The following is a 22,621-nucleotide window of genomic DNA, read 5'->3' on the forward strand; positions in this document are numbered from 1 at the left end:
ATGTAAAGCTAAGGGTTAAATGTGTATTTCTTAGGGTGCTGACCTTTGGCATAGTTGTCTTAGCAGTGTGTCTGTGTGTGTACACGCTTGTGTGTATGCATTCGAGTCTTGTGCAATAAGGACACGTATAGGGAACTGTACCTTCAATAAAGACTTTTATTGTGCACTGTGGAGGTGCTGGAAAACACACCCATTTGTTCATAACCTGACTAGTTTCAGATTTACAAACTTTGTCTTTGTTTTGTTCATGATAAGTCAGATTTTTTCATTTGAGGAAAAACAACCTAACACAGAGAAATCAGCAACAAAAACATAAAATAATAAATTAAATTCACATTATTAATGTGTACCACAAAATGGTACAGATACATAATGGACACACATAAAACAGAAAAAAAGATAAATAGCTTTGTCCTGTCACAAATTTTTACATAACACCTAGCAAACTGATTTAGAAAAGCAATCATTCAGAGCAACTGGGCCAACAGTCTCATTTATAGTGTTTCCCCCATGACAAATAGGAGTTATCTCCTGGGTGGAGCTTCTAGTGATGGTTATAAACATGCTGGATAAGCACTTGAGCTTCCAAGAGCTTCAGAGTGAAGTTGGGATGGATTGAATGAATAAGCAGCTCCCATCCCAATGGTAAAATCTAGCACTCTAGCTGTGAAATACATTGATATTTCTTATGCTAGTGCATCCTGAGTCGTTTTGCATATTTTAAGTGTCACTTTTTAAGTAACAAAAACAATCTAAACTAAATGATACAGTAAATAATAATAATCAGTGGGAAACACTGTTGAGCTTTCTGTAACAGTTACAAAAGAAAAGCTTTTTTTTCTACTTATCCATCCTTCTAAAACAGAGAACAGTGATTACATTCACAGCTCCAGACTGGCCTTCAAATGTGCCCTACACAGTCTTTCCACTTAAAAAGAAACCCATCACATGTCCTTGACTTCACAACAGTTATGTGTTCATATTCTCATAGTTGTTCATTGTCTTAGCTTGGGGCTTTGTGCCATCTGCCTCTAGATAATGTAGCTTTACACTCTTGTAGCTTTCAAGTAGGTGAAAGGCCATGGAAGGCCAATCTTACTAATGCGTCTGAAGACTCATATCAAACCATTTGGTTTCACAGATACAGTTTAAACCCAGTCCTAAATCAAAAAGACTTTTTAACAGACTCACTGGAAAACTGAATTCCTTGTCTGAGTAACAGGGATCAGATACACCATATCAAATCCACACTTTTGCCTTATATCAAATAAGCATCAGACAATCGTTCACAAGCTCATATCACAGCAATGTGCAAAGACTGTGAAAGAAGGTGAAGATTCACTGTTTTCTGCTGACCAAGGACAGACAGGCACAGCGCTGCCCACAGCATTACGTCACAGACTAGAAGCAACCTCATCTGCACCAGCACAGAGTCCGGCTCAGTATGGGTAAAAGGAGTACACCCAGGATGGGTTGCCATGCCCACAGCTGCACTGCGAGTAAGGGAGGATAGGTGGCATGAAGGACTGTCTGTGACTAACCCTCTTCTGATCCTGGTGTGCGTCTTTCTCATCCCGCAGGCGCTTGTTCATGTCCCTGAGAAACAGATAATGATGGAATTACATCAAAACAACAATCCAAAGCATTTATAAATCATCTACTTCGGATTTTGTTTCTGCTGTTGCATGTTTGGTCCATTTAGTTTTCATTAAGTACTGGAGATGACCACGATATACTGAGAAAAGCATATTGTAATTTAATGCATCACAATAACCATTAACCATCATATTGCCTCCCATAGAAAGGGACCCCCTTAGGACCACTGCTGACCAGATATTGTTTGGGTGATGGACCATTCTAAGCACAGCAGTGACACTGATGTTGTAGTGTACGTTGCACTAATAAGAGTGCATCAGGCACAGTAGACCTCAAATCTCAAGGGAAAAAAGTGATGTACAATATTTTAATTATCAGTTAATAACTTTCTGTTCACAGAATTCCAGAAATATATAAATATTGAAAACTACTGAAAACATTTTGGAGAATATTTTATAATATTTAAATTCACACTGAATGTAAATGTTATTATGGTACATTGAAATTGTCAATATGGCAGGTGATTCCAAAAACTTTTGTATGCGGTAGTGTACAGTGTGGCAGGTGTGTCTACTAAAGTGTCCAGCAAAGCACTAAGACCAGTCCATCACCCAAACAACATCTGGTCAGTAGTAGTCTTATGGTAGTTCCTTTCTAATGGTGGACAGGGTAGAGCAGGGTGATAAACTGTGCACCACAGATGGGCTACAGTGTGTAACTGTAAACCTGCAAAGGACATCTACAGTAGGTTTTTTACGATAAAGCAGCCAGTCCATGTAGATTACCAGTCCAAGTAGGTTTCTAATAAAGTGGCCACTTGGTTTATATATGGGCTAAATTCCAGCAGAGGAACTCCCTTCTCTGTGTTTTCTGTTATCTCGCTCAGAGGTTATCAGTGGGCAGGCCCTGAGAGAGTTCCTGACTTTATTCTGAGCTAATAACATTCTTTTAACTGCACATGATTTCCTTGTCCTACATACTGGCGAGAGGATATGCTTCGATCCATGTGTGCAGTGTAGAATATTCCCAATCTTATCTCACTGATAAAAGCAGATAAAACTGAAATGGGCCATGTCCTGTGCAGACACACCACTGACACACCTACACACAATTACGTGTTAATGCAACACAGCCAGGCAGTCCTACCTGAGCAGATCCAGCTGCCTCGTCAGGCTCTCTCTCTCTTTCTGCATGTTTCTGGACACTTTTAGCACTTCTCTGCTCAGAGAGGGGAAAATGGAATTAAACAGTGAAATATAGTGCTGTCTGAAGTTTGCTTTTTTAGCTTTGCAGCTCTGAGGCAAACATGGCTAACAAACAATGGAAGTTTACAGCCACTAATTGGCACTGAGCAAACTGCATAGCTAAATCAACATATAATTACCTCAAACCACATCAAGTTATTAATTAATCTCAAATAGACTTTCTTGTGCCAAACCATTCTTTAAATATCTGTTTTTAAGGCCAACCAGAAATGCTGTGTAAAAAAGTATCTCTCTTAAAAATATTTTTTCTCCATATTAAATGATAATCCAGGTAGAAAGCCTAGGCCTTTCTGGTCTCTCACCTCTGCTTGCCCTTGTGCTGTTGTGTGATTGTGTCCTGCAGCAGCTGTAGCTGGCTCAGGGCTCTCTGCAGCTCCTCCCGGCTCTGCTCCAGCTGGTCCCGCAGCTCAGCGTTCATTTGCTGCAGCTTTTGGTTCTGTCCCCGCGTGAGCATCTGCTCCCGACCCAGAGCCTCGATCCTAGTCTCCAGCTACAGTGAGAACAAAGGAGTGCATGTTCTTTTGGAGGTAAAGCTTTGAAATGGGTTGGAACTGAGCGACTAAATGTCTTGTTTACCTCTTTTTGTTTGGTAAGTGTGAACTCTAGCTCCTGCTCTCGTGTCCTCAACTCCAGCAGCAGCTGCTCCCTTCTGTCTCCCTGCTTCACACTGTCCTTCATCAGAAAACCATTATCAGTATTATTATCATGCTGTCCATCAAAGACCTTTATCAATATTTTAAAGATAAATTAGGGCAACTGTGGTCCTGGAGGGCCAGAGTCCAGCACAGCTTGGTGATCTCCCTGCTCAAATACACCCACTAAACCTGGTAAATAATTGTTGAGTTTGATCATGTGTGTTTGAGCAAAGCACCAAGCTGTGCAGAGCTAAGGCCTGCTGGATCAGCGGTACCTCATTATATTGTACTATACTATACTTTTCTCCCCATTCATTAAGACCTACCAGAACCCGTCGTTTTTCTCTCTCTTCTTTGATTTGGTTCTCCAGGTCTTCATAGAGTGAGCGCACCATTCTGTCATGGTCATCTTCTCGCCTGACAAATTGCATAACCCATAAGCAAGGTAACACATGAGCACTGATTTAAAGAAATATCCAATCCTGCTGCAGCAACACCACAGGACAGTCCATCAGCATTTGTTCAGTTGGTCATGTGCAACATAGGACAAGTACAGGCACCAATGCAGCTCATGAGCTTTCTGGAAATGCTTAGTGTTGTGATCAGAAGTTGGGTTTGGTCAACATTTAGACTGATCTGAGACAAGTTTAGCAGGTTCTCCTACAAATTCAGGAGTGCTGTTTAAGCAGAAGGGTCCAGTGAAGGCTGACCTGCGCAGTGCCTTTTCCAAACTATCCCTCTCCCTCAGTGAATCCTGAAGATGAGTGACAGCATGAGAGAGAACTTCTTCCAGCACACTCAATAACTCTGGTTTGTCCCTCTGTAAATCACACCACAGAGAGCACAGCTCCCACTGACTACACACACACACACACACACACACACACACACACACACACACATTTATGAATAAATCTACAACAGAGCTCAGTGATTTTTATAAAGTACACTCACTTATGTGGTTTCTGACACTGAAGTCACTTGCCACATGAAGCAACATCAGCACAAGAAGTGTGCGTCAGGAACTTCATGAAATGGATCTTCATGGCCAAACAGCAACTTGGCACAATGTCAAGTGTCAAACGGAACAGTGTAAAGCACGTTGCTACTGGACTCTGAAGCAGTTGAAATGTGTTCTACACATATACCCCCTACAAAAATGTCTAATGCCAACAGTAAAGCTTGGTGGAGGGAGGATAATGGTCTGGGGCCGTTTTCAGGGTTTTTCTCAACCGTTTAGTTCCAATCATGTTAATGGAGTAATGTTAATGCTACAGCATACAAAGACACAAACAACACACTAAGCCGCTTCTCCCTCAGGCTCCCAGCTGTCATCGGGCGGAAGGCAGGATACACCCTGGACAGGTTGCCAGTCCATCGCAGGGCAGACAGACACACACAATCGCACCCAGGGGCAATGTAGCATGTCCAATTGGCTTAACTGCATTGCTTTGGAGAACCCAGAGGAAACCCACACAGACACGGGGAGAACATGCAAACTCCACACAGAGAGGACTTAAGTTGACCAGCCAGGGAATCGAACCCAGGAGCTTTTCTGCTCATAAAGCTCATGAAGGAGTAATAGTCAGATGTCCATATTAACTTCATAGCTCCAATGATAAGTTAAAGAAGCAAACCGCAGACACCAAAATATGACTTTTCTTTTATATTCCACTCACTCTTTAAAGAGTTTATCTGCTCCGAGCTCCATAAGAATCTGTGTGAATCTGATCTCTGTTGGATCCACTCCCCTCTCCTTCTCCTCACACTCCTCCTCTCCTACCAGCTCCCCTAAGAGAGAGAGAGAGCGAGACAGAGATGGAGAGAGAGAGAGGGTTCTATATAAAGCTTGTTGGCAGTTTCTGTGTACCAAGGCGCTGTATGTCACAACAAACACAAACCAAGGCCTGTGTGAAACTCAAGGGGAGTGAGGAATCCATTTCTGTCTCGATCCAAACTGTCAAACACGGACTCCAACTGCTCTGGGGTCAAGGGCAGCTCTCCCTGTAACCGCTGACAATCACACCAACACACACCAAGACAACGTGGTGACAAAATGAAACACAACACAGACAAATGAGCTTCATTTATAATTCTTGACAAATACACTACCATTCCACTGTTTACTAGTATGGCAAGTGACTCTAATCTTATTACTTTAAAATAACACAAGACTACTATACAACAATAAGTAACAATAAACTTATACAACAATATTTACAATGTAATTTGAATTATTATACATCAAAGGTATCTACAAAATGGTAACTTCAGGAGAAGACAGGTCTTTATTTTTAACGCAAGGTAATGAGATTTTTCCAAGCTGTGCTTAAATGATGTAGAAAAGGGTAAAAATGGTGATAAGAAAGTGACCTTTTGAACAGTAGTGTATAGTGTTAATGGATTTAGAGCACACCTGCATGTCTCTCTTGGTGATGAAGCCCTTGCCCTCTTTGTCACACAGCTCAAACAGCTCCTTGGCTTTACTCATGTGGTCCTGCGGGACAGGGCCTGCAGCCTGGTCTCTGTTCACTCCACTGCTGGGGGAAGGTCTTCCCCCTCTGGCTGGCATGGGGCTCCTCAGCCTGGGGGTACATGGAGATGACTGACCACTGCCCTCACCCTCCAGCACCTCTCCATCCTTCAGCCAACTTGACATTACTGAGAGAGAGAGAGAGAGAGAGAGAGAGAGAGAGAGAGAGAGAGAGAGAGAGAGAGAGAGAGAGAGAGAGGAAGAGAAGAGAAAGAGAAGGAGAGAGAAAGAGAAGAGAAGGAGAGAGAGAGAGAGAGAGAGAGAGAGAGAGAGAGAGAGAGAGAGAGAAGAGAAGAGAAGAGAAGAGAAGAGAAGAGAAGAGAAGAGAAGAGAGAGAAGAGAAGAGAAGAGAAGAGAAGAGAAGAGAGAGAGAGAGAGAGAGAAGAGAAGAGAAGAGAAGAGAAAAGAGAGAGAGAGAGAGAGAGAGAGAGAAAGAGAAAGAGAGAGAGAGAGAGAGAGAGAGAGAGAGAGAGAAAGAGAAAGAGAAAGAGAAAGAGAGACACTTTCTAGGTATATTTATATCTCTATCTTGTCTAGTAATGTAAGCCAAGCTAAACATTAAGCTCTCTGTGTTACTATGTACCTTTTACTTAATATTCTCAAGTCTTTTCTATAAATAAGTGAATTCTGAGTTAATAAATGATCCAAATGGGCTTCCTTCAGGTAAAAATGCAGATCCTAGCAGTGCTGAGTAAGAGAAGCATGCAGGAACAGTTAAAAACACCAACCAGGAAAATGATAATCCCACTGAGATTGACTGTGCTGACCTAATGGAAGAATATGGCAACTCCGACAACTATACCAGGGCAGACTGCTACAATCTCACCCTGGCCTTAATGATTTCAGAATAAGGGACCTTTTAAAAATCCTGTTGCTGTAGGCCAGAAATGCCATTATAAAAATATAGAAACTTGCAAGAGAAATTGTGGTATCTTAAATCTAGGGATGCACGATGATATCAGATGATGTTTGCTTTAAAAAAACAGCTGGCATCAGATATATGTTTAGATTTGACCAATGATTTAAACCAATATTTGCATATGTATTTAGTGTACTACAAAAGAACAGAATAATTCAACGACACTGGGATGTTAGACTAAAATAAGACTTTTTTATTAATTAATTAAGCTACCCTTATTAGTCCCACAATGGGGAAATTTCACCTCTGTATTTAACCCATCTGTGAAGTGAAACACCACATACACTCTAGTGAGCACACACACACACTAGGGGTCAGTGAGCACACTTGCCTGGAGTGGTGGGCAGTCCAATCTGCAGCGCCCAGGGAGCAGTTGGGGGTTAGGTGTCTTGCTCAAGGACACCTCAGTCATGTGCGGTCAGCTCTGGGGATCGAACTGGTGACCTTCTGGTCATGAGGCTGGTTCCCTAACCTCTAGCCCCTGACTGCCCCATATTTATTCATTTTATTGCATATGTTACCCTGTATCCACAGTGCTAATCTAGGTAGATATAGTTCCAGTTTCTACATTTTATAAATGTTTATCTATCGCCATCCGTCCATCTACTTCTACTTGTCTGCCTAATATGATATTGGTCCTCCACATGCTGCCAAAAAAGCTCCATCCCACCAATGCATGGACTCTACAAGACCGCTGAAGGTGCAACAAGACGTTATCAGTAGATCCTTTAAGTTCTAGAAGTTATGAGGTGGAGCCACTGTGGATCAGACAGGTTGTTCCAGTACATCCCGCAGATGTTTAAACTTTTTTGTCATGTTCCTTAAACAACTCCTGAACAATGTGTGCAGTGTGACAGAGTGCTTTATCCTGCTCAAAGACGTCACTGCCATCAGGGAACACCACTGCCATGAAGAGATGTACCTTTAGGTATGTGTCAAATAGCTGTCCACATAAATGCCTGCACCCAGAGTTTCCCAGCAAAACACTGGCCAGAGCATCACTCTCCCTCCACTGGCTTGTCTTCTCCACACAGTGCAACCAGGTGCCATCATTTCCCTATCCATCCAAGGTCCAGTTCTTCTTCCATCCCTCCAAAGTCCAGTTTTTCTTCCATCCCTCCAAGGTGCAGTTCGTTCTATCCCTACAAGGTCCAGTTCATCTTCCATCCCTACATGGTCCAGTTCTTATTCCATCCCTACAAGGTCTGGTTGTTCTTCCCTCTCTCCAAAGTCCAGTTTTTCTTCCATCTCTCCAAGGTCCAGTTCTTCTTCCATCCCTCCAAAGTACAGATCTTCATGTCTGCTCATTTCTCCCAAAATTGACACTGACACGTTGAACCAGCTGTTCACTTACTGTCTTTGATGCATGCAGTTATTCAAATATTCAACACTATTTGCTTGATCTGTGAGTGGTCATAATCTCATTCTACTGCCAAAACTTTTTACAAAAGATTTAACTCAAGAGATAATAAGACAAAGTGTTGGTTAGAATAACTTAAAATACGTAACAATGTCTAGATCTTAAAATCCCTTTTTTGCACAGTAGAGAAGCTGCATTATTTAAGCTACACCTAACTGCATGACTGCAAACATGCTTCAGTTTCAAGATGCTCAGTTTACTTTAACCCTGCAGAGTCAATAGAAGGATTGTTCATGCTCTGTTATCTAGTAGCTGTAATGAAACAACAAAGTAACTCCACAGACAACTACAGATACCTCTGAACAACACTAAGAATATGTGTGATCTACAGAATACCAGCATAATTATAATTGCTTCGTTGTTTGAACTGAGGCTTTAGGCAGTTCTGCCCTTAGTAAATATCAATGTATACGTACAGTAACAGTGACGCATCCCAGCCAGACCATTCCAGACAGGTTTAGATTTAATCTACAGCTCACATAAGGTTTTGTAAAATCAGTTTACTCAAAAGCACTTGATCATTATTTGGTTAGAATAATACTGCAGTGTTGAATGAGTGACATGTTTGGAGTGTGGTGCAACTTCAGCAAACATGAGAGGGGGGGGGGGGAGTAAAGCCAAAATTTGTATGAAGCAGCTGGGAATTTCCCAACACCACACACAGATGGGACAACAGTCACTTCACCAATCAAAGAATCCAATGCATTCCCACCATGCAAACATTTCTCTCTGCTTTTCTCTTTCTCTCTGATTCTACCTCCCTCTCCAGGATATGGACAGCAGAACCCTGTGGTCATGTGACAGGACTGTGAGCTGTGTGCTGATAGGGAGTGGGTGCAGAAACAAAGTGAGATGCAAATAAAGCCTTAACGCAGGTTTGCAGTCATTACAAACTAAAGAAAGCAACGATCTCCCCTCAGCACACATGTATATATATTCTCTCCTTTTTTGTCTTCCTCCAAAGCTCCATGACATGGACAGTAGAACAGGATGGACTGTGTACTCACAGCGAGTGGGTAAAGGAACAAAGTGACATGCAAATAAAGCATTTACACAGGTTTGCATCAGACACTGTCCATTACCATGAGCAGCAATCGTAGGCTGAGACATGGGTGGCTGACCTGAAGTTAATGGTAGAGAGTTGGAGAACTTCAGCTCAGTGCTGAGCTTGTACCTGGGGACATCTGTGCCCATGTGCAACCAGAAGGGAGAGGGCACTGGTGTCCTGGAGGATGGAGTCGAGAACTGTTTGGTGATTTCTATGCTTAAACCCACCTGCTAAACCTAGTAAATAACTGATGGGTTGAATTTGGTGTGCCTGGGCAGGAAAATCACCAAACTGTGCTGGACTTAACAGGGCTTCACTCTAGATGGGCTCCTCTGGGAGGTCCACCCCTCAGCTAGTGGTGGAGAGAGAGTTTTGTGGCTAAATCTCAGTGTGGACAGTGCAGATTCTGATCTAAGAGGAAATGTCTTTAATGATCGATTGACGAGCGCCTGAATGGCACTCTGGCTTTTCCTGGTTTAATGAAATGATGGTTTAAATAATAGATTTTAAATGATTAACTTTCATCTAAATAATACATGTAACAAAAACGCTTTAATAGTTATTTCTGCGGTCGGCACACCCATGTACTGAACATGAGAGCGACTTGTCTGTATTTGAATAATTGAAATCTGAAGGGTTCTCACATTGGCTTTGAATATTCCATGATGCACAGGTTGTTTTCAGCTTATGTCATGATTTTGGCCACTAGTTTTTAAAAGTACTATTATTTGAGATTATTATTTGAGATATTACTATTTGAGATTTTAAACACATCATGAGTTTTTCTGCTGTGTGAGCTGACCCACCTGCATGGACACTGATAAATTTGCTAGTCATTGTAAACTAGTGAGTAAATGATTAATCAGCCAAAACAGCACTAACTAGAGCCAACTAGAGAAAACGCTGCAGACTGAAAGCACCGTGCAGACAATGTCCGGCAGTCATGCGATGTTCATCTCCAGACTGACGATGTCCGACAGTTGGCAGTTGACATATTAGGACCCTGGTGTGTCAGGGTCCTAATAAGTTCACACCATAAGTACATTGTTTTCGGCCTACAATCAGACAAAAAAATCTTTTCTACCATCATCATTTCTAAAAATCATATCATTACAACTTACAATTACGCATACAAGCATTAGAATCTCTTATCATTTTTAAATCCGTTTTACTCTACAGTGTAGACTGAGATGCTATAAGGTAGACACGAGAATGTATTATAAGACATCCATCCATCCATCCATTTTCTAAGCTGCTTCTCCCTCAGGGTCACGGGGAGGTACTGGAGCCTATCCCAGCAGTCATTGGGCGGAAGGCAGGATACACCCTGGACAGGTCGCCAGTCCATCGCAGTCACTCACACACTCACTCACCCCCAGGGGCAATTTAGCATGTCCAACTGGCCTGACTGCATGTCTTTGGACTGTGGGAGGAAACCGGAGAACCCGGAGGAAACCCACGCAGACACGGGGAGAACATGCAAACTCCACACAGAGAGGACCCCGGTCACCCGGCCGGGGAATCAAACCCAGGCCCTCCTCGCTGTGAGGCGACACCATGCCGCCCTACTATAAGACATTTTATTCACAATATCAAGCTTTTGGGGATTTTTTTAATGATGAATAATAGACTGAAATTACTATTAACAGTAATTCCTACACACTTAAAATGATGGCTCTTCAAGAAAATGGTTCTATACAGAACCTTTTTAAAAACTGTTCTACATAGCACCAAAAAGGGCTCCTCAATTATCACAAGCTTGACATCCTAGCAATGGCAGAACCCTTTTTGGTCCATTATATAAAACCATTTTCAAAAAGGCTTTATATAGAACCATCTACAGCACATTCTCCATAGACCAGAAGAACCCTTTCACAATGCAAAGAACTTTAACTAGTCAAATGGTTCCTGAATGTTCATGGTTTTATATAGAACCGTTTTCTTTACTAAAAACCCCTTGAAGAACCAGGCTTTTTAAGAGTGTAGTGAAGCTGTCTGTCTGAGTACTGATCAGCACGTTTCAAATATTATTAGGACTTAATTCTCAGTGTTTTTTTCCGCTTCCTCGGTCATTACCTACAGCTCTGAATACATCTTCACCTTTTATAGCCTACAAATGAGAAATCTGTTGAGTTGAGAGTAGTAGCCTCATAGTATAACGGTCTGTACATTCATCTGAAATATTTTTGTTTTTTTCTAAACTGAAAATAATGATCCCAAAGTTTTGAACTGTGATTTCAATCTCTTGAACACTGAAGTATTTGTAATAGGAAATGATTAATACTTTTCAGTAGTAAATGCACACTGAAACTGGACCCTGCGGCAGGTGGTTCTGCAGTTCTCAAGGTTAAATACACACTCAAACTCACACTGCTGAACAACAGACGGACATTATGAACGGTCAGACAGTACAAGCTTAGAGCCTCTGAACCGAACCCGAACTGAACGGTTCAGATGAGTACGGATCATTTACAGACAGCGAAGGAAGTCACTCCAGCTTTTAATGAAAAGATGAGGCGCAAAGTGGAAAAGGCCGTAAAGGCGTTGTTTCTCTTTGCTTACTACTGAAAAGTCATGACCAAGAACACAGCAGCAGTGCGAGGTAAACCTGTCCTAACACCGCTCTCAGCCAGCTAACAGGACTGTGCGCATGTGTTTGTGTGCGCTGATGTTTTGTTGAATCTACAATTTCAGACAGTTTAACCGGAGCTGAATCACTGAACCCAGGACCCTGTTTCGACGGTAGTTCTGATAGAATTCACTGAACAGATCCTTCATACAGGACTGAGGCGGTCAGCGAGTCAGCGAGTCAGTGACGGTGTAGATCCTGGAAAGAGGATCCTGTTTGAGCCATACATAATTCAAGAGCAGCCCGCAGACTCCTCACACCGTTAATCTGCTCCCTGTCAGCGGAAACACTCAAATTCTGTTTTCACCCTTAAGAATATATCATTTACAGCATTTCCAGTGTAAAACTGGCTCTACACTCACCTCTGTGGAGTTGGGGACGCGCCTGCTGTTCAGCACAGCCACCTCAGGTGTTCTCAGGTGTTCTGCGGCTCCAGCGCCTGCCTGCCTGCCTCTCCCTCTCTCTCTCTCGCTCTCTCTCTCTGTATCGCTCTCACTCTCTCTCGCTCTCTCTCTCTGTATCGCTCTCACTCTCTATCGCTCTCACTCTCTCTCGCTCTCTCTCTCTCTTGCTCTCTCTCTCTGTCTGTCTCTCTCTCTCTCTCTCTCTCCACACGAGGGCAGAAACGCTGCGGGATCTTATTACCGTAATCTCCCTCATAGCGGGCTCACAGCGCATCATGTCAGGCTCACACCTGGTATTGACTTCACAGCTTAACGCGTTTTAAAGGTGACTTCTGAAGAATGAGATTTTAAATGGAAGCCTGTTTCCGCCCCTGGAGAAAAATATATAGCCATTATGATAAAACTATGACTGTATTTTCTAATAATAACTCTGTGTCTCATAATTATCACTTAATATATCATTATAATTCATCACTGTCTCATAGTAATGACAAGAGTTTCTTATAATTTTCAGATAGAAAGCCGTTATCATGAGATAGTAAATAATTGTTATGAGATAGTAAGTCGTTATAATGAGATAGAAAGCCATTATTATGAGATAGTAAGTCAATATTATGACATGAGTAAGTGATTGTTATGAAACAGAAAGTCATTCATATGAGATAGAAAGTCGTTAATATGCGAGGGTAGGTCATTATGAGCCATTATGAGCCATTCATTGAAAATCATCCTATAATTATGATTTATTAAAAGTCTATACGTTTCTCTCCCGTGACGGAAACGGCCTTCCACACTTGAGCGTGTCGAGGCGTGAGAGCTCCCAGCTCCGCTCTGCGCTCGTCTCTGAGTCTTTACGGTAGGCAGGTCTTGGGCAGGTTGCTATGGGAGACGTCGTTGTCCTAGTCTCTGGGCTCTCAGCCGCGCTTTGGTGCGTTTGTTTGTGAGCAGAGGAGTCCACTCTGGTCACACCGCTGTTAGCGTTACTGCAGCCCTCTGCAGAGCCCTTCTCTCGGTTATGTAAGGTAAGCTGTTGCTTTCATTCAGAGGGCTCTGATGTGTTGGCGGGTAGCGAGACAGTCTGTATTAAACATGACGTTAAATCTCCTGTCTAGCCCGTTAGCCTGCTAGCTGTTTGTGTAAAGTTAGCCAAGTTAACGGCGAGGAGGAGAAACCGGAGTTCATCTCACGAAGAGGGCTGTGAGATTTTACTCAGGAAATCTACTCAAGTATTTCACAAAAGAAGGTTATGAAAGAGCAAGATAACGTTAGCTAGGGTCGCTAACTTGAATGTGCACGCGACGCACCGATATCAACAAAACAACATCTGCTGGGTCTGTTGAGGTTTAGTCTGTTGAGAACGTGAGGTGAACGTTACATGGAGATTTCTAACCTCCCATCCAACCTACGGCTGCCAGATAATTACTGTTCGCTAATAGTTTGCTCATGCTAATATTACATTAAGTATGTTGTATTTCAGGGGTATTCAGAAGAAACTGAAATGAGCGAGTTTCACTGTGGCGCTCGATGCTAGCTAACTTAACACTGTTTATCAGACATAAGTAGGGCTGGGCGGTATGACAGTATTTATCGATATCGTCATAAATTGCATCACAGTATGTCTCAGTATGCTTTTCTGGATGTCATCAGTACTTAGAAATCACTTACCAACTAAAACAGAGCACAATTAGTCCTGTTTAACTGGATGTAGTGCAGCAGTGTGTAAAACGTTGAGGGAAAATATCTGAATGAATCGTTTTTGACAGTATTTTTAAAATTTGGGCTTACTTTGTCTGTTCTAACTCATCAGATGTCATAAAAAATAAATATCGTGGTATGTCTTGTATCATAAAAAACCTTCTTTTATTGTGATATAAAATTTTACCATATTGCCCACCTCTAGACATATGTCAGTTAATGCAAGGCCAGCTTTGGCTCATCCAGTGCTATTGAAACAGAGTTTCACTCTGTCATCGACTGGCACACTGCACCTCTGTCACCTCCTGACTAACTCAGATCTAGTGGCACTCAGAGATCTGTAGATGGTTAGGAAAAAGTCCAAAAGAATCCGATACAACTATGTATTTCTTATGGGCTTTGTGTCGTGTAAGTAAGAGTCAAGTAGAGATTAGAGGGAACACAGAAGATGTCTGTCTCACTGCTCAGTGAAATTAAACCTTAATCCCCAGTGTGACCTCTGCTTGCCTGTGTAACCGCCGACATGTGTAGCACCTTGAATAACAGAGGCTGGCTGTGACTCAGTTACAGTACTCAGAACGGCGTGTGCCGATGACGGAGGAACATGAGGCCAGTGTGACAGTGATGCGTACAAGTGGTTATCTGCAGGTAGGGAATAAGTGATGGCTTGTGCATCACTTCAGCGATGGTTTGAGAAATTGGCAGTGAGCTTTTTGAAACATTGAAAACACTGAAGCCTTTATTTTCATTTCTCATTCTCAGTGTGTCTCGTTTCAGCTCAGTGGAACAGTACGAGATGACCTTACCTGAACTTGACGTCACCAGTCGTAGACTGATGGGGAGATCTACAGTCTAGAGACTCTTGAATAAACCTGATTATTACGGGGAAAAAACATTGTAATTGGGATAGAGTTTCACTAAGAAACCAGTGCTTTTTCAGACATGGCTGAGGCTGGAGCCGTATAGCCGACTGTAATGCGTGCAACATTTACACAAAAGACCACAACATTTTTCTTTTTCTTCAATTTTTCAGTTTCACCCTAGTGGAAAAAAATTCAACAGGACAAGAAAATAATTGCCACAGGAAAGAAACACTATTTCATCAAAAAATATTTGACCATATTGTTTTGAATTCTAAAGCTTATATGGAGAAGTGCTGAGACAGTGGCTTTTCCTCATTTTCCATCACTGTCAAGAGGAATATCTGGGAAACCAGAGCCACAGTGGCCAAAGGACTCACTAAAGCCCCCAACCTGAGCTCCTGGCTGGAGCTGTGGGGCAACACTGAAACCTTGAGATGCTCCAGACCAATAATTACTCGCTGGTCCTGTTGATCCAACTGGCTCTTCTAGCATTTGACCTATTTGTTAACTCCTTCAGCGAACTTCTGAGGGCAGCCCCGGTCATACAGCTTGTGCTGTTCATGTAAGTAGAAGAGTGTAATTTTAAGGAGTGATAGTTGGGGTAAATTGTATAAACTGTGGATGTGTGCAGCCAAACACATTCACTTCAACAGCTATATTTTTTCACCTAAAATATTTTTCAGCTGTACATTTTAGATATGTTTTAGATACATGTATTTTACTTGTTATATGATGTTTAATTTTCTCCTCTCTTCATTCTCATTCATACTGCAGAATCCAGGATATTGCCATCCTGTTTAATGTTATCATCATCCTGCTGATGATGTTCAACACGTACGTGTTCCAGGTCGGGCTAGTGTCTCTGCTCTTGGAGAGGTTCCGAGCACTGCTCATGCTTTCGGCTCTCTACCTCACCCTCAGCATCTGCCTTCACTGCTGGGTCATGGTAGGTCCCCAGAATTATATTAAATTGCTAACAGTAATAATTATCCCAAATTACATTGAATGTCAATCAGTGTAAAAGGTTTTACCAGTATGTTCCAGCACAATAATTAAAGTTTCCTGACACTGTACCACATTTCAGACACACCCCACTTCACCTGTTTCCAGATTAATTGCACTGGGGAAATCCTCATGGTTGCTTAAGCCAACAGCTGTTTAATTTCATAGTGCAGTTAGCCAATAATTGGATGCTGACAGTTTTGTTTTTCTTTACTCCAACATATTGGACAGCAGTGACTATGAGGTTAAAAGTGCACAATGTCCGTTCTGATGTGAAGGTGTTTATATTTATATTGGGTAAACAGTATTCATTGTTTCTAAGATCATCTGTGTATTCTTGCTTCTTGCCAAACATGATGCAATGATTTGATTATGTTTCTGTTTCATTTATTCTGATGTTTAAGCTAAGCTTCATGATTGCCTTCTTTCCTGGCATTGCTGCTCCTTTGGCTTTCACGTTAGAGACAGAAGCAGAACTCCAAATGTAAATGGCACATCTAGAACAAACTCTAGACTTGCTGTTAGCTCTTAGCTCTGTTATTAGTTCTCTAAGAATATTAGTTCTCTTGCATGAACTAATATTCATTGTTTCAATTCAGTGTGTCAAGAGCCAGGACAGAAAAAACTTTGTGCAATTATTTACAGACTACACAATATAATTAAACAATATTTGTTTTCAGCAGTAATTGAGGAATTCACTTAACTTGATACATTTCCTCCACTATTTAAAAATCTAGATTTGAGTGAAGTGAAGCATAACAGTATAACCAGAATCCTTGTTACCTATTTGGCTTTGGCTTTACAGAATCTGAGGTGGATGGATTCAAATCGTTTTGTGTGGACGAACGGCTTACAGGTGCTCTTTGTGTTTCAAAGACTAGGTAAGGAAGACATGACTAAATGTGCTTTTTGAGTTCCTGGCCAAAGTTAGTGTTGGATTGGCTGCAGCCACAAAAATAATGTCAAGCCTTCCTCAGTTCTCTTTCTCTCACATTCTGATTGTGCTTTCAAATATTCTTCTCAAAAGCAGAAGAAATAAATAAATAGAAAATGTTTTTTGTGTTTTTTGCAGCTGCTGTGTTGTATTATTACTTCTACAAGCGCACAACAGAGTACCTTGGAGATCCACGATTATATGAGGATTGTCCATGGCTTCGTGATGCTTTTGCTCGAGCTCGACAGTGACTCAGGCCTGAGGACCATGATGAAAGAGAAACTACAATCTGTTGTGTTTAGATGGAGGCACTTGTGAGATTTATGAAGACATCACACTGGTCAGGTGTGTTATCTGATACAAAACTAGGATCAACATTGATGGCAGGAAACAAAACTAGAAATTGAGCTGTAAAATAATTAAGGGACTCCTACATAGAGCCTGAATGCACACAAGTATGGATCACCTTACTGCACCAGCAGCTTTTGCTTAATCCTTAAGAACCAGTGAGATGGTGGAAGAGACAGTGGAACCCAAAGGTAAATCTAAGCATTTTTTAAAAATTCATTTTGTAGTAATATCAAACATAATTCACTGAGTAGATCCAATAAATCTATCCTGTGTCCAATTTTTGTGTTTTGTCACTCACCAATTAAGCAGTGTAGGCTTGAAACTATTTTTTTTTTTTCACTTAATTTGGCATCCAGAATATCCAGGTCAAGTTTTACCAAATATAAGGTGCCATTTCAACTGCTGATATTTTCTGTCTCACAGTATGTGAATATTTTATCAATGTCAAACTTTAGTTAGTATTTTTATAAGATTTTTATCAAAGAAAATGGCTATTGGAGGGTTTTAGAATGAAAAGGCGGTCTTTATATATTGTCGATGACAGAATGTTTGTAAATGTCATTCTGCTTTTTCACAAACCGAGTGAGATTTTGGTCAATGGAGTTTGTTCTGCTGTCATTTTTGTTACTTTTTTACTGATTTCATTATGAACATCCAATTACATTTGAGATTTTTAAAAAAAACTTTCCTCAAAACTTCCTGGTCACCAAAACATAACCAAAGTGCCTCACTCCTGATCTTTCTACATGTTTGCAGTTGGTACATATTGTAATGTACAATCGTAAGATCACAGCATTGTCAGTGGAACGGTCTTCCTCTGATAATAGGTTAACATAAATGTGCAGCGTAGCCATTGGTGTCTGTGATTAGGTCTTCAGTCTTCACTCAGCTGTGACTGTTTACTTTCATGAGTGTCATTTCAGCAACTTTAAATGTTCCAGTTATGTCAAATAAATGTTTTCCATTTCGGTATCTTGACTGTCTATGCAAGTGTTCTTCATTAATGTAAAATACATAATGTATAAGGTCATGGACCATTGCTCACTTGGCCAGGGACAAGTATGTACATGTTGTAAGTCACTCTGGATAAAAGTATATGCTAAATGTTATAACGTAGTTATTGTGAAGGGTTACAGGCCATGGCCTTCAAGGCTGGCCAAGAGTGTGGCACTGACAGACTGCTCTATTCTTATCCGTGAGATTAAGATGGGATTGGGGGTTTAGGTGCTACAAAAGGCCTTCCAGACGCTTATAGCCCAGCGTTTTCAAATACCCAACCAATACATCCCACTGACTCAGAGCAGGAGAGTTAGGGTGTTCTGGAACTGCATTTCTCTGAAAACAGACAATGGCTTAGACTCCATTACGACTGAGACGATAAGGTTTACCTTGATTAAACATGCCTCTAGATGTAACCTATAGGTGACCTGCCCCTAAACATGTTTCTTGACTAAGTATGTGCTCTATACGTTGCCTTTAGTATTAGATTTACAAAAATATTTCCCCACTATCATGTAAGATCATTCAATGTCTGTAGCTGGCTGGACTGGCTGAATTTAGACATACAGATACAGAAAATAGACCCAAACCTAGCCCTAGACTACAAGACTACTACTTTTTATTCCTGGAGAACATCCTGTCAGCTTAGCTAAACTGAGCCAAATATTTTTAAAAAAAGCCTAGTTGTGCTGTAAAGAACCATATGAACAATAAAGACAAAACATGACTTTTACATTAATAAACTACACATGCAACATTCTTACAAAATCTTTATTTCTGAAATCAATCCCAATTCCCGATATCCTGCCAGTGCAAAGTCCATTCCTGTTCCCAGTGCGTGTGGTAGAGTTTGAGGCCCGGAGAGAGTGCCGAGCCACCGGAATGTTCTCGACTTGTTCCCCTGTGCATGTGTAACCTCTGGTACAGAAACACACGGGCCAGTGAGACTTGCAGTGAAGAATATTCTGAGCCATGTTTCACATAAACAAGAATATTTGGTAGATCAGTGCCAATGTGAAATAATAACAGTCGGTGCCTGTAAAATACAACCTCTTTAACAAGCAACAGTATTCTCACATTTCCCTGGCTGACATTGCATGACTATAAAAGAATATCTTGAATGAATGAGGGTTTCATGCCATTATAGCATGGCTTTAATAAGAAATAAAACAAAAAAAAAAGGCAACAAAAGCTACCAGCAATAGTCAATTTTATCTGAAGGTAAGTGTAGTAATGTTACAGATGACATCAGATGGCGTTATTAGTAATCTCTCTAAGCATTCAAAAATTATTTCTGCAACATTATCGTTATTCCAAAGATGCTGAATGCATTTGACAACTTGCAACTCTGTGAAACCTGGTTTGCTCAACCAAACTACATGTACTATTATGGTTGAAATAAATGATAAACTTCTAAGAATAACACTGTAAAACACTTATCCAATTAATTAACATACAGCTTCATAAACTAAGATTCACAAACTGTGGCATGTTTAAATTCTCACCTTCAGACATAAATTCCAACCCAAAGTAGCAGGAAGAGAACCCCAAAGCCCATGAAGAGTGACGCAACCAGTGAGATGAGCAGCTCTTTGTATACATCTCGTGTGTATTTTGTGGATGTTACCTCATACCTGGAGCAGAACAGGTTAAGGAGGAAACCTGCTAACCAACTAACGACTTACTCAGCGTTATAACAGGTCATTAAGTGTGAACCTCCACATTCTCTCTATTTACCTTCTTTCATTTATCTCCATTACTGCTTATGCACCACCTGTTCATTTTTTGGAAGCTAAGCTAAGATGTACTGCAGTCCTTACTAAATACTTAAAAGGTCTGTGCATCATGCCACTCTGAACTTTGCTGCAAAGGATACACAAAGAACCATGCTGTGAAGAACATGCCAATGGCGAGCAGCACCACTGTGAGGTGAGGGAACACAGCCGGGTTCACCGGGCTGGTGTATCGGGTCATGGCTTCCAGTTCCTGCACAGACAAAAGAGGACACAAAATCATAGAATGCATACATGCTCCAACTGATGTACACTCACTCTGTGCAGTTCTGTATTAGGCTGTGTCCCAAACTGCATACTACAATGCTAAATAGTACAACAAAAATGTACACCACCAATTCATTTGTGTATTATGTAGTACAGCCATATGTGGTTTTGAACGCAGCTTTAGATTCTGCTCTCCAACACTCAACTTAATTAAACTCTACCTGACCCTCAAGACTGGAAAACAGGCTGCGTCCAAAACCCCACAGTACCAAGATATACATACTGCACCACTGTATGCACTTCTAATGGTGGTGTACTATTCTTAGCATAGTCTTTAGTATGGCCGTATGCGGTTTGGAGCGCAGCTACAGTCCAGTGTCTAGAAGTCTTTTCTTACAATTAAATTCATTCTTTCCTGTCGAACTGTCAGCAGCATCTCTCGCTCTAGAATCCCATTAGGATTGTCATTCCTGGTTCCTTCGTGAGGCTCGTTCCTGCATATTACATTCTAGCATGAGTTCGACTTCCATTATAACTGCACATCTACCAGTTAATTCCCATAATGCTATTTTTACCCCTCCCCTTCACCTGTGTACACGTAGAATTACGACTACGCTTCTTGCGTTAGGCCTTTTAAAGGTGGAATTCGTGTGCATGAACGTAGCTTGTATTGAATGTGGTGTATTTCGACTGAGCACCAGAACTAATCCCTAATGCTTTCTAATGCAGCCATACGGCGAATAAACGGTTCTGACTCGGTTAATAGAGACCAGCGCAGGTGAGGGAACAATGTCAAGGCAGCGAGCAGTGACCAACAGCGCGAATCGGTTTCTCACAGTAAACGGATAAGCGGGGCAGCGTACTCGTCTCTGAGGAGAGAACTGAGCAGTTGTAAGTTTTAGCTACGGTACCGGTTCTGGCTCCAGCGAACAGCAGCCCAAGACGATGGCGTTATGGTGGTAATTAGCACGCTAGCCTGCAAACAACGAGCAACTTTACAGCCCTAATACAAAAGTGGACAGGTAGGAGAAGCTGGAAACACTCGTCGACCATTCAACAAACGATCTGCTCTGACAAATGAGTATTTAAAATAATATTTACACCACCAAGTACATGAAAAACCTACCATGACGGCTAGATCGGCTCTCCTCTCCGACAGCTCCAGGAAAAGCCACGTATGTGAAGACACCAACTCTCGCGAGATCCTGAGAACGACTGATGGGAGTAACGCATTTCATACTAAAAGCCTTTTACTACAGAAATCACCACGCTGTCTGCTGAGCAGTGATAACGGCCTGGGACGTGGGAATCCTGCTGAAGTCAGACTGTGATGCTGGACGAGAGGGCCTGGCTCACAATCTCTGTTCTAGTTTAATCCCAGAAGTGTTCAGTGGGGTTGAGATCAGGACTCTGTGCAGGCCAGTCAAGTTCTTCCACACCAACTCAAACTTTAAAGGGTTTAATTTCAAAATGCTCTGTTTGATACTTTTGTATGTTTGACGTTTTTGAAAGGAGCAACAGCTGATATGCAATGGAAATCACATCTTTATTTATTATTAAATATGGTATTGATAACATAACATTGATATGTCTCTCATGTAAAGCCCACACCTAGTAACATATATCATGAAAAATTCTTGTAAGTGGTCTATAATTCGTTGTGCAACATAACCCTTAATCACCCCCAGGGTTTGCGCCTACATTTATGTACGTGCACTAAGACCATGAACTGGCTCTCAACGTGCTAACTAGCAGGCTGGGCGAGTAAACAGTGTTGCCGACTTAGCGACTTTTTTTAAAAAGCGAGTAGCGACAAATCTAGCGACTTTTTCTGGTCCTGTTGGAGATTTTTGGAGACTCTGAGGTGAACACACATGTTCTTCAGTTACTGTCCTCAGCGAGCAGCAGGTGCAGCCGAGAGCCCCGTCCCACAGGACTCACAGTGCTCGGTCTCACAGGCAGAGCAGACCCACACCGCTCCACGGCCACACAGCCGCCGCTGACCCCGCCCACTATTTACAGAGCGGGATGTAAATATAAATAAAAATATATATTTTAAAAAATTGAAAAAAATCCCCCCCAAAAAACAAACAAACAAAATAGACAGAAAACAAACAAAAAACAAACAAAAAAACTAAGTAACTCTGTCAAAGTGTATCTTTTAAGGTCACTTTGGAGGAGGAGGGTTGAGCGTGGAGCAGCAGTTCCACCCCACATAACAGTCTTTTGATTAAATTTGATGTGCTAACATTTAACAACACAGGGCAAAATTGATTTATGTAATTTACGTAAAAATGATTTAAGTTATGTGGGTCTAGACAAAGCATT

At 41.5% G+C, this 22,621-nt stretch overlaps 3 protein-coding genes across 8 annotated transcripts; 1 reads left to right on the plus strand and 2 right to left on the minus strand.

The window, feature by feature from the left end:
- Nucleotides 1–138: 138 nt before the first annotated feature.
- LOC108432722 (EF-hand calcium-binding domain-containing protein 4A) lies at nucleotides 139–12,529 on the minus strand. Its single transcript, XM_037542337.1, has 10 exons — nucleotides 12,408–12,529; nucleotides 5,913–6,157; nucleotides 5,398–5,509; nucleotides 5,176–5,287; nucleotides 4,207–4,353; nucleotides 3,823–3,913; nucleotides 3,438–3,533; nucleotides 3,164–3,351; nucleotides 2,743–2,814; nucleotides 139–1,596 (listed from the first exon to the last, which is right to left on the minus strand). Exons 2-10 carry the CDS (start codon nucleotides 6,153–6,155, stop codon nucleotides 1,440–1,442), a joined length of 1,218 nt encoding a protein of 405 aa, XP_037398234.1. The 5' UTR covers nucleotides 6,156–6,157; nucleotides 12,408–12,529; the 3' UTR covers nucleotides 139–1,439.
- An 801-nt stretch (nucleotides 12,530–13,330) lies between these two features.
- On the plus strand, nucleotides 13,331–18,272 carry tmem138 (transmembrane protein 138). 5 transcript variants are annotated; one of them, XM_017706768.2, is made up of 6 exons: nucleotides 13,331–13,471; nucleotides 14,709–14,792; nucleotides 14,922–15,569; nucleotides 15,782–15,953; nucleotides 16,815–16,890; nucleotides 17,082–18,272. In XM_017706768.2, exons 3-6 carry the CDS (start codon nucleotides 15,442–15,444, stop codon nucleotides 17,192–17,194), a joined length of 489 nt encoding a protein of 162 aa, XP_017562257.1. In that variant the 5' UTR covers nucleotides 13,331–13,471; nucleotides 14,709–14,792; nucleotides 14,922–15,441; the 3' UTR covers nucleotides 17,195–18,272. The 5 variants fall into 5 exon arrangements, with proteins under 5 accessions (XP_017562257.1, XP_017562256.1, XP_017562260.1 ...); XM_017706767.2 differs by having other exon boundaries at nucleotides 13,332–13,471; nucleotides 14,636–14,792; XM_017706771.2 differs by lacking the exon at nucleotides 14,709–14,792 and having other exon boundaries at nucleotides 13,332–13,471; nucleotides 14,907–15,569.
- A 774-nt stretch (nucleotides 18,273–19,046) lies between these two features.
- On the minus strand, nucleotides 19,047–21,535 carry tmem258 (transmembrane protein 258). Of its 2 annotated transcripts, none has more exons than XM_017706646.2 (4): nucleotides 21,420–21,535; nucleotides 20,170–20,279; nucleotides 19,799–19,927; nucleotides 19,047–19,258 (listed from the first exon to the last, which is right to left on the minus strand). In XM_017706646.2, the coding sequence occupies exons 1-3, from the start codon at nucleotides 21,420–21,422 to the stop codon at nucleotides 19,801–19,803; spliced, it is 240 nt and encodes a 79-aa protein (XP_017562135.1). In that variant the 5' UTR covers nucleotides 21,423–21,535; the 3' UTR covers nucleotides 19,047–19,258; nucleotides 19,799–19,800. The 2 variants fall into 2 exon arrangements, with proteins under 2 accessions (XP_017562135.1, XP_017562134.1); XM_017706645.2 differs by having other exon boundaries at nucleotides 19,047–19,211; nucleotides 21,420–21,534.
- Nucleotides 21,536–22,621: the final 1,086 nt, after the last annotated feature.

The sequence above is a fragment of the Pygocentrus nattereri genome, chromosome 11 (genome assembly GCF_015220715.1).
Source record: "Pygocentrus nattereri isolate fPygNat1 chromosome 11, fPygNat1.pri, whole genome shotgun sequence".
Lineage (NCBI taxonomy): Eukaryota > Metazoa > Chordata > Actinopteri > Characiformes > Serrasalmidae > Pygocentrus > Pygocentrus nattereri.

What these genes read in the sequence shown, in the direction of transcription:
- LOC108432722 (XM_037542337.1), bottom strand. Translation starts at nt 6,155, where the DNA reads ATGTCAAGTTGGCTGAAGGATGGAGAGGTGCTGGAGGGTGAGGGCAGT. An exon ending in TTGGAAAAGGCACTGCGCAG is followed by an intron (nt 3,914 to 4,206) that starts GTCAGCCTTCAC and finishes GCAATTTGTCAG; the next exon opens with GCGAGAAGATGACCATGACA. An exon ending in AGGCAGCTGGATCTGCTCAG is followed by an intron (nt 1,597 to 2,742) that starts GTAGGACTGCCT and finishes TCTGTTTCTCAG; the next exon opens with GGACATGAACAAGCGCCTGC.
- tmem138 (XM_017706768.2), top strand. Translation starts at nt 15,442, where the DNA reads ATGCTCCAGACCAATAATTACTCGCTGGTCCTGTTGATCCAACTGGCT. An exon ending in GCCTTCACTGCTGGGTCATG is followed by an intron (nt 15,954 to 16,814) that starts GTAGGTCCCCAG and finishes TTGGCTTTACAG; the next exon opens with AATCTGAGGTGGATGGATTC. An exon ending in CTTTGTGTTTCAAAGACTAG is followed by an intron (nt 16,891 to 17,081) that starts GTAAGGAAGACA and finishes TGTTTTTTGCAG; the next exon opens with CTGCTGTGTTGTATTATTAC.
- tmem258 (XM_017706646.2), bottom strand. An exon ending in TTCACAGCATGGTTCTTTGT is followed by an intron (nt 19,928 to 20,169) that starts GTATCCTTTGCA and finishes GTTCTGCTCCAG; the next exon opens with GTATGAGGTAACATCCACAA.